The 10,321-nt window shown below is 50.6% G+C and overlaps 1 protein-coding gene across 1 annotated transcript; it reads left to right on the top strand.

The window, feature by feature from the left end:
• The first annotated feature begins 5,409 nt into the window (after positions 1 to 5,409).
• On the top strand, positions 5,410 to 7,224 carry LOC107114520 (leucine-rich repeat and immunoglobulin-like domain-containing nogo receptor-interacting protein 1). Its single transcript, XM_015416032.1, has one exon. The coding sequence runs from the start codon at positions 5,410 to 5,412 to the stop codon at positions 7,222 to 7,224; it is 1,815 nt and encodes a 604-aa protein (XP_015271518.1).
• The last annotated feature ends 3,097 nt before the right edge of the window (positions 7,225 to 10,321 follow it).

Genomic DNA, 10,321 nt, shown 5'->3' with positions numbered 1-10,321 from the left:
CCACAGAGTCGCAGATGGGGAAGCGGACCGATGGGAACCCCTGAAGAATGAACGGGTTGGATCTGGACTCTCTGGAGTCATCAGGCCACCGGGTCCCCCGGAACCAGTCCTGCCCTGTTCACGATCAAAGGTAAGCCTTTGCAAGCCTTGCAAGCTACGTATGCTTGCAAAAAGCACGTCACTGATCACGTACTGAGGCCAAAGAAGACCCCCAATGTGGTTGTAGCTTTAAAAGTAAAAGTTGAGATGTACTTGCCAATTACTCGAATACAATGTGAAAACTGGAAAACTTCAAGATCCGACTGAAATGCAGTAGTACAGCAGTGGTGTCTATAGTAAGAACATCAGAAGAGCCCTGCTGGATCGGACCAATGGTCCATCCAGTGCACCATCCCATTTCGCAGAGTGGCCTCAACCAGTCCAGAGGAACTGGTTGCTCACTGTGTGAGATGGGATGCTAGACTAGATGGACCACTGGTCCGATCCAGCAGGGCTCTTCTGATGTTCTTATCAGGGGAAGGCCTCAGCCTCCATGCCTTGTTGATCAGCTCTCCAGAGAAACTGGCTGGCCTCTGTGTGAGATAGGATGCTGGACTAGAGGGACCACTGGTCTGGTCCAGCAGGACTCTTCTGATGTTCTTCTCAGGGAAAAGGTTCGGCCTCTCTGCCCTGTTGTTGGCCCTCCAGAGGAACTGGCTGGCCACTGTGTGAGGCAGAATGCTGGACTGGATGGACCCTCACTGGTCTGACCCAGCAGGGCTCTTCTGATGTTCTTCTCAGGGGAGGCCTCGGCCTCTTTGCCCTGTTGTGGGCCTTCTAGAGGAACTGGTTGGCCTCTGTGTAACACAGGATGCTGGACTAGATGGACCCTCACTGGTCTGACCCAGCGGGGCTCTTCTGATGTTCTTCTCAGGGGAGGCCTCAGCCTCTTTGCCCTGTTGTTGGCCCTCCAGAGGAACTGGTTGGCCACTGTGTGAGACAGGAGGCTGGACTGGATGGACCCTCACTGGTCTGACCCAGTAGGGCTCTTCTGATGTTCTTCTCAGGGGAAGGCCTCGGCCTCTCTGCCAAGTTGCTGGCCCTCCAGAGGAACTGGTTGGCCACTGTGTGAGACAGGAGGCTGGACTGGATGGACCCTCACTGGTCTGACCCAGTAGGGCTCTTCTGATGTTCTTCTCAGGGGAAGGCCTTGGCCTCCCTGTCCTGTTGTTGGCTCTCCAGAGGAACTGGTTGCTGGACTAGATGGACCACTGGTCTGAACCAACAGGGCTCTTGTGATGTTCTTATGAAGGCCTCGGCCTCTCTGCCCTGTTTGCTGGCCCTCCAGAGGAACTGGTTGTCCACTGTGTGAGGCAGTATGCTGGAGCTCTTCTGATGTTCTTAATCTCCACCAATCTTGCACATAAATGCTTAAAAAGAAAACACCATGGGTTGAAGGTGGGTTGAAGGACAACTGAAGAAGAAGAGATTGGATTTATAATAACACGCCCTTCACTTGGAGTCTCAGAGCGGCTTACAATCTCCTTCCCTTCCTCTCCCCCAGAACAGTAAAAAGCCCAGTAGCACCTTTAAGACTAACAAACTTGATTGTAGCATAAGCTTTCGAGAAACACAGCTCTCTTCGTCAGATGCAACAGGCACAACAGACACCCTGTGAGGTCGGTGGGGCTGAGGGAGATCTTTTGAGGACTGCCCTTGAGAGAACAGCTCTGAGAGAACTTGTGACTGACCCAAGGTCACACCAGCAGCTGCATGTGGAGGAGTGGGGAATCAAAGATTAGAGTCCACCGTTCTTATCCACGACACCACACTGGCTCTTAGCCACTACACCAAACAGCCAAAGTGGCGTACTGGTTAGGCTGTCGGAGTAAGATTTGGGAGACCCAAGTTCAAATTCGTGTTCGGCGAAGGAAGCTCGCCGAGTGGCCTTGGACCCAATCACACACACTTAGTCTAACCTACCTCACAGGGCTGTTGTGAGGCTAGGACGGAGGAGAGGAGAATAACGTACACTGCTTCGGGTCCCCGTGATGGGGAAGAAAGTCGCTGTGCAGAGTTGGAGTTACATCCCCTTCTTTCTTGGCCGTATTTAAGAGCCAATCGAAACTATCCCCCTCTTCCTTCCAGATCCAGACAAAGGAGTTTGTCCCGCTGTCCTGCCCGTGGAGGAAGGGCTGGGAATATGTCCGTGGGCTGCACTTGTGGCTTCAGGTCTGTTTGCTTCTCCATGCCAATGCTTATCCCCCAACAAAGGAACAAGCAAGGTACGACGGCGGGAAAGTGTTCACAAATCACAGCTGAATTGTGGTGACCCCTCATGGGGGTTTTCAAGGAAAGGGGTGTTCCTATTGGGATATTTGATTAACATGGCAGAGTTTTGCCCAGTCGCAGAAGCCTGATACTGAGTGCAGGAAACAAATCTCCCGAGAAACAGGGCTATTTTGGGGCAGGAACGCACAGGAACGGCGTTCCGGCTGGCTCCCAAGTTGGCCACGCCCAGCAGGAACTCATTAGCATAATAGGCCACACCCAACAGCAGGAACTCATTAGGATTGGCTACATTAGGGGTGTGTGGCCTAACATGCAAAGGAGTCCCTGCTACAAAAAAAGGCCCTGGGTTTTGACCACAAACAAGGTAAACAGAATAAGAAGCCAAAGGTGGGTGTGGCTGGATGACCACACTTCTGGTAACATGTGGGTGTTGCCTAATATGCTAATAAGCTGTGCTGTCAGGGGTGTGGCCTAATATGCTAATGAGTTCCTACTGTTGGGTGTGGCCTGTTATGCTAATGAGTTCCTGCTGGGCTTTTTCTACAAAAAGAGCCCTGCCGAGAAATATATTGCAGAAAAGGTAAACTCAAATGTATTCAAGTAGATCCCGTTCGCATTCCGGTTGCAGTCGAAAGGAGAGAGAGAGAAGCCTAATTTAACGAGCAATTTTACGGTCACAAATGGCCAGCTTGTCCGTCATCATGTTGTGTGGGAGAATGAGGGCACTGTCTCTACAGGAGAGCCCAGCAGAGACATGTGTCTCCATGGAAAGCCATGTGCAGTGAGGGAGAGGACAAAGGGAGAGAGAGGAGGAGGGGGTCAGAGGGCAGCTTCCAGATTAAGACAAAGGGAGGCATCCCATTCAAGAAGAGAACACCTATACATGCTTAGAGTGATGTAGCGCCCCTCAATGTCCAGGCCTACCGAGTCGCTCACTCGAACGGTTCAGAGGTGGTCTGCTGTTAGAATCAAAGAATGTCAGAGTTGGAAGGGACCTTGCAGGTCATCTAGCCCAACCCCCTGCACTCTGCAGGAGCACAGCCGAAGGACAGCCCTACAACATACCCCAAAGATGGTCGTCCAGCCTCTGCTTGAAAACGTCCAGCGAAGGAGCATCCACCCCCTCCCGAGGCAGTCTGTTCCACTGCTCAACCACTCTTACAGTTAGGAGGTTTCTCCTGATATTGAGCCGGTATCGACTCCCTTGTCATTTCCACCCATTAGATCTAGTCTTGCAATCTGGAGCAAGGGAGAATAGATCTGCTCCATCGTCTACATGGCAGCCCTTCCAATACTTGAAGACTGCAATCATGTCCCCTCTAAGCCTTCTCTTTCCCAGGCTAAACAGACCCAACTCTTTCAGCCTTTCCTCGTAAGACTTGGATTCCAACCCTCTCACCATCCCGGTTGCCCTCTTCTGGACACGCTCGAGCTTGTCAACGTCCTTCCTAAAATGTGGTGCCCAAAACTGGACACAGGACTCCAGGTGAGGCCTGACCATAGCAGAACAGAGCGGAACGACCACCTCCTGTGATCTGGACACAGTGCTTCTGTTAAGGCATCCTAAGATTGCATTCGCTTTCTTCGCAGCCACATCGCACTGCAGGCTCATGTTTCGCTTGTGATCAACCAGAACACCCAGATCCCTTCCACATGTGCTGCTGTCAAGCCAAGTCCCTCCCATTCGATATCTGTGCCTTTGATTTTTTGTACCTAAGTGTAGGACTTTGCACTTCTCTCTATTGAAATTCATTTTATTTGTCTCAGCCCACGGTTCCAGCCTATCTAGGTCACTTTGAATCCTGACTCTGTCTTCTTCAGAATTCGCAGTCCCACCCAGCTTCGTGTCATCTGCAAGTTTGATAAGCATCCCCTCTATGTCTTCCTCCAGGTCATTTATAAAAACATTGGACAACACCGGGCCTGCCTCTGCGTAGCAACCCTAGACTTCCTTGGTGGTCTCCCCTCCAAGTATTAACCAGGGCCGACTCTATTTAGCTTCCAAGATCCGATGAGATTGGACTAGCCTGGGCCACCCAGGTCAAGGCAAGAGACAAAGGCGATGCCTAGAGCTACCAAGAAATGACGAGGGTAGCTCCAACAATCACCAGAAACTCTACGGTCATCTCATCGACTTACAGGAAGTTGTGGTGACAGAGTTCCTGGCTGTTCCCAGAGCTACCCAGAAGTGACAAAGGTTAACTCCAGCAATTGTGGAAACTCTGTGGTAAGATTACTCTAGGAATCAACGGGAACTCTATAGTCACAACTTCCTGTAAGTCGACGAGGCCTTGTTTTTCTGTTTTAATTTTTCTGCCCAGGACAATCGTGTGTGCCCCCTGGCACCTGTTTCTGCTCGCCAATCAGCTGAGCATTGGCGGGCGGGGGCTGCAATTGCTTGAAGGGCTCTCACCGTAAGTGGGCAAATGGAAACCCTATGTATGAGGTGTTGGGGAAATTAGCAAAAATACTTAGATATCCAGAGTTTGCAAAGGATCTTTGCTTCACTGGAGAGGAGGCATGTCTTTCTGTGTAAAAATCTTTATTCCTAAAGGGAAGGGTACTCAGGAAAAGCTACAAAATAAGAGAGACTAAGGCTACATCTTCAGAGCTACAAACAGACCGACCACAGGGTCTCACAACAACAACTGTAATGGAGATACTTCTTCTTCTTGACCCCTTTAAGGAAATCACCTGAATGCATTAACCAATGATTGTGAGTAAACAGACTTAGATTTCACGGGCTTCGTTTTCATTGGCTCTGAGACAGGTTTCCCTTCCAGGCCAGTCTAAACAATAGCACACAAGGTAAAGCAGATTAACCCTACAATGACTGCATTAGACCTTGCAACACACACATATTTCCAACACGAGGAAGATTAAGAAGGCCCAAACGTGCAGTCTTTGTAACAAAGCAGAAAATAACCCATGTATGCTCAGATGTCTTGACACCTCTAACAAACTACTAGGGGTCAACCAAAGAGGAGAGCAGTCTGCCAAAATCAACAAGTAGAGCATTTTTTTCTTAGAGCTTTCCCTCATCGTTACCCCAAATCAGCAGATAGCCTGGGGATTTCTTCCTCCCATTAATTGCAGGGCCTTCTTTCTTTCTTTTTTCCCCTCCAGAAAACAAGTGAGATGGTTGCCGGAGCCCCGCTGGATTTTCCCTCCACCCAGGCAAGATGGCCTCCCCTGTTGTTCCTTATCCTGGCGGCCCCCTGGGTTGGATTCGGCGGGAGCTGCCCCTCGAGGTGCGACTGCTCCTCCCAGGAGAAGGCGGTGTTCTGCAATGGCCGGCGCCTGACGACCGTGCCCAGTGGGATCCCTCCCGAGTCCGAACTATTGGACCTGAGCCACAACCGTATCCGCACCCTGCACCAGGGTATGTTCTCCCGCCTCCGGGCCTTGAAGGAGCTGGACCTGAGTGAGAACATCATCTCCAACATCGAACCCGGAGCTTTCAACGGCCTCCAGAAGCTGATGACCCTCTGGCTGAAGAGCAACTTCTTGAAGATAATCCCAGCGGGGGTTTTCACGGGGCTCCCCAATCTCACCGTCTTGGACATTAGTAAAAACAAGATCGTAATCTTCCTGGACCACTCTTTCAAAGACCTCATCAACCTCAGGAAGCTGGAGGCGGGAGATAATCACTTGGTCTTTGTTTCCAACCGAGCTTTTGGGGGTCTCCACCGGCTACAACATCTCGTCTTGGAGAAATGCAACTTGACTGGCGTCCCAACGCAAGCCCTCTCTCACCTTCACCACCTGGTGGAGCTCAGATTTAGGGTCCTGAACATCAGCACGGTTCCTAACTACTCTTTCCGGAAGCTTCACCACCTGAAGGTTCTGGAGATCCATCGGTGTCCTTTCCTGACGACGTTGGAGTCCTACAGCCTCTTCGGTTTAAACATCACCTCCTTGTCAATCACCAAGTGCAATATTAGTGTCATTCCCTACGAAGCCTTTAAGCACTTGGTCTACCTCCGGTTCCTGGATCTCTCCTACAACCCCATCTCCGTAATCCACGGGAGGAAACTGAGGGACCTCTTGCGGCTTCAGGAGTTCCACCTGACTGGTGGTCGGCTGGCGACAATAGAGAACAAAGCTTTCCAAGGACTGTACTACTTCCGCCTCCTCAACGTCTCTGGCAATGCTTTGCAGACCCTCGAGGAAGGGGTCTTCCACTCGGTGGGGAACTTGGAAGTCCTCCGGCTGGATGGAAACCCCTTGGCTTGCGACTGCCGCCTCCTCTGGATCATCCGCAGGAGGCGGAGGCTGAATTTTGAAGCCCAGCAACCGGCCTGCGCTAGCCCCTCGACAGTGGAAGGTAAAGTATTCCGGGAATTCTCCGAGGTGCTGCTGGACCACTTCACTTGTAGGAAATCCAAGATTATAGATCGGACACCTCAGAGCGTGAGCATCGAAGAAGGAGGCCAGGCGATGCTGAGGTGCAGAAGCGACGGGGATCCGGCGCCGACTATCTCCTGGGTGACCCCTCACAGGATCCACTTGGATGCCAGGCGCAAGGGGCGAGTGAGGGTCCTTTCGGATGGCACACTGGAGATCCAATTTGCCTTGCCTCAGGACACTGGGCCATACTGCTGCATCGCGAGCAACGTGGCGGGAAACGACACCCTGGTGGCCCACCTCCAAGTCCGCCCGTTCTCCGTACGCCTGCCGAATGACTCCTTTCTACCGAGCAACGTCAGCTTTGTCAACACCACGGAGACCTTCCACCTGATCCTCGTGGACATCAACACCCTGGTGGGGGTCCTCGCCATTGGGATCATGCCCTTCCTCTGCTCCGTCACCATTTGCTTCCTCCTCATCTTACTCTGGAGTCGCAGCAGGGGGAGGGCAAAGAGCCAGGCCGACGGGCATTCTCCCTGTTGCTCCCGCGGTTACAGGGCTGTATCCTGCAAACCGGGGACAGCAGCCCAGAAACCGAGATGAGGAGCTAACGAGACTGGCTTCAGTCTGGTTCGTGCGGGCAGGGGCATGAAGAAGCTGAGTGGATCGTACTGCTTCAGACAGCGGGAGATCAATTCCACTCCCGCACATTTGTCTGTGCTTTTAAAGAGACTCCCCGCAACAGCAACCTAGCACTGCAGGGAGAGGGGTTCTATGCCTGGCGTACTGGTTTTCTCGCTGCGGGGAGGCGAGCATTCGTCCACCCATCATGGGAAATGGAGCCATCCTTTTTGCCACCTCGATATAATGCACTGCTGACTCTTCCTTTTGAACACATACAAAGCTGCCTTAGGCTGAATCAGATCATCAGTCCATCAAAGTTGGTATTGTCAACTCAGACTGGCAGCGGCTCTCCAGGGTCTCAGGCCGAGGTCTTTCACATCACCTCCTGCCTGGTCCTTTTTAACTGGAGATGCCGGGGATTGAACCTGGGACCTTCTGCATGCCGAGCAGATGCTCTGCCACTGAGCCACGGCCCCCTCCTACAGGGCTAAAGGAAATCCCCTTGGTTCTCCACTGCGTTTCTGTGGCATATCTGGTCCTGAGCAGCATGCTCTTAGGCCAGATCAGAGATCTTTGTTCTGATCTTCCTCTCTCTAAACACCTCCAAACACCAGCACCTGGTGGGTGTGGGAATTTAGGACCACAGTACCAGGCAAAGGCAGGTTAAGTCTATTCTCCCCACGCTCTGTTTCTGTCATAAACACTTTGCCCCTTCAGGGAACAGGAATCAACTAAGGGGAATGTGTTCTTCTCCAGAGAGTTTCAAAGCAAGGACCAATGTCCCCCTGGCAGATAAAAATATTGGCTTCAAGGTAATCAACAGTGAAATTTGCGAATTTTCTTTTTTAAAAAAGCAAAACAGATACCTGACCTGGGTGACCCCAGTCTTAGACCATTTCCGCAGTAGTAAAATTCCCCACAGTGATGTTTTTAAAACTGTGTGTTATGTGACATTATCCGCAGTAGATTTTTCCTCACCAGGTGCAAACCCAAAGTTTTCTCCTTCTTTCCCCGCATTTTCGGAATCCCCAGTTTTAGCGAGTTCCAAAAACGTGGGGTAAGAAGGAGAAAACTTCAGGTTTGCGCCTGGTTACTAGTAGTAGTAGTAGGAGGAGGAGATTGGATTTATACCCCGCCCTTCACTCGGAGTCTCAGAGCAGCTTGCAAACTGAGCTCTGAGAGAAACTGCTCTTTCAAGAACAGCTATGGCTTGCCCAAGGTCATCCAGCAGCTGCAAGTGGAGGAGTGGGGAATCAAACCCGGTTCTCCCAGATTACAGTCTGCGCACTTAACCACCACACCAAACTGGCTCTCTACTGCGGAAAATTTCACATAACGTGCAGTTTTTTAAATGTCAATGTGGGGAATTTCACTACTGCGGGAGTGGTCTTAATCAGACTTCAGAAGCTAAGCTGGGTCTGGTCTGGTTAGTACCTGGATGGAAGTCCGCTGAGGAAGCCCGGGCAGAGGCAGGCAATGGCAAACCACCTCTGTTAGTCTCTTGCCTTGAAAAGCACATGGGGTTGCTGTAAGTTGGCTTCAACTTGATGGTGCTTTCCACTGACACCGGCTCTTGCCCGCTCTGACCTCGATAGCCTAGGCTAGCCCAGTCTCGTCAGCTCTCGGACAGAGATGTAAAATTTCCAGAAATTTTGAAGCTTGGGGAAGAAAATTGGGTTTTTTTCCAGTTTTTTCGGGGGGAAATGGAAATTTTTGGGAAAATTGAAAAAAACGCTACATTAGCACTTCTTTTTTCTTTTCCAGATTGAAAGTCATTCTGTGACTATGGACCTTTTTACTTGGTATGAAATTATCATGACTATCCATTATCATGGATATAGTGTATCCAAACAATACCCACCCACATGCAAAGACAAAACTGAAACCTTTTTCTTTTCTTGTGACAATCGCACCTCCTAGAGGAAGAAATGCATCTTGTTCTTGCCTTGGAGAGTTCAGTTGGTAACCTAGGACTTGTTTGTCCTCAGTGCACAGAAATTAGATCAATCTGATACCATACGTATTTTTTAGAAATGATTCGGAAAATATTTGAACACCTTGTCTTAAAATATTTTATCCATCATTCGGGAAAAAACAAAAAAGGCTTCAGGAAAAAAATGTGTTTTTCCCAAATTTTTCTGGTTTTTTCCCAGGCCTTCACATCTCTACTCTCAGAAGCTAAAAGGGGGTCAGCCCCAGTCAGTACTAATTTGGATCACAGACCACCAAGGAAGTCCAGGGTTGCTACGCAGAGGCAGGCAATGGCAAATCACCTCTAAGTGTCTGTTCCCTTAAAACCCTACGGGGTCACGGGGTCACCGTAAGCCGGCTCTGACTTGGCAGTGCTTTCCACCACCAAGAAAGAGGGCCACGACGCATCTGCCGGTGCACGCCCTCGGGCTTCTTTTGAGCGGAGACTTTCTCTGGTGTGTTTCTGCAAGTCGGGCGACGCCCGAAGTGGCTCGTTTGCCAAGGAAAATGAGCGACACTGCATGCGAAACCACACACTCGGATGCATTTGGAGGAAACAACCCCTCATGCGATTCCTTGCAGGAAAACAATATAGCCCGCGAGACATGCCAAGGGAAGTCGTACTCGCACAACGTGTAGATGGCTTTTGGAACTCTCCGCCACAAGATAAGATGGTGTCCTCTGGCTTACATACATTGCAAAAGGGCTTAAGACAGATTTCCAGAGGAGGGTGGCAGGTCTGTCCCTGCATAGTAGATTGGGGAGTTACACACACACACACACACACACACACACACACACACACACACACACACACAAAGCTGCCTTATACTGAATCAGGCTATCAGTCCATCAAAGTCAGTATTAGCTGTTGTAGATTTTCCGGGCTGTCTGGCCGTGGTCTTGGCATTGTAGGACCCGATGTTTCGCCGGAAGCTGTGACTGGCATCCTCAGAGGTATAACACAGAAAGATGGAGTACTCTCTGTGTCAGTGTGAGAAGAAAATGGTAGGCAGGTAATTTGTATCTACTCAGGAAGGTGGGGTAGGGCTGAGTCATTATCTTGTAGGAGTTCCCCAGGCTGTGAACATGCTAATGAAGGGAG

The sequence above is a fragment of the Gekko japonicus genome, unplaced genomic scaffold, assembly GCF_001447785.1.
Source record: "Gekko japonicus isolate JY-2015 unplaced genomic scaffold, Gekko_japonicus_V1.1 scaffold226, whole genome shotgun sequence".
Classification (NCBI taxonomy): domain Eukaryota; kingdom Metazoa; phylum Chordata; class Lepidosauria; order Squamata; family Gekkonidae; genus Gekko; species Gekko japonicus.
This window is presented reverse-complemented; position numbering and strand designations above follow the sequence as displayed.

Coding starts and splice junctions, on each gene's coding strand:
- LOC107114520 (XM_015416032.1), top strand. CDS start 5,410: ATGGTTGCCGGAGCCCCGCTGGATTTTCCCTCCACCCAGGCAAGATGG.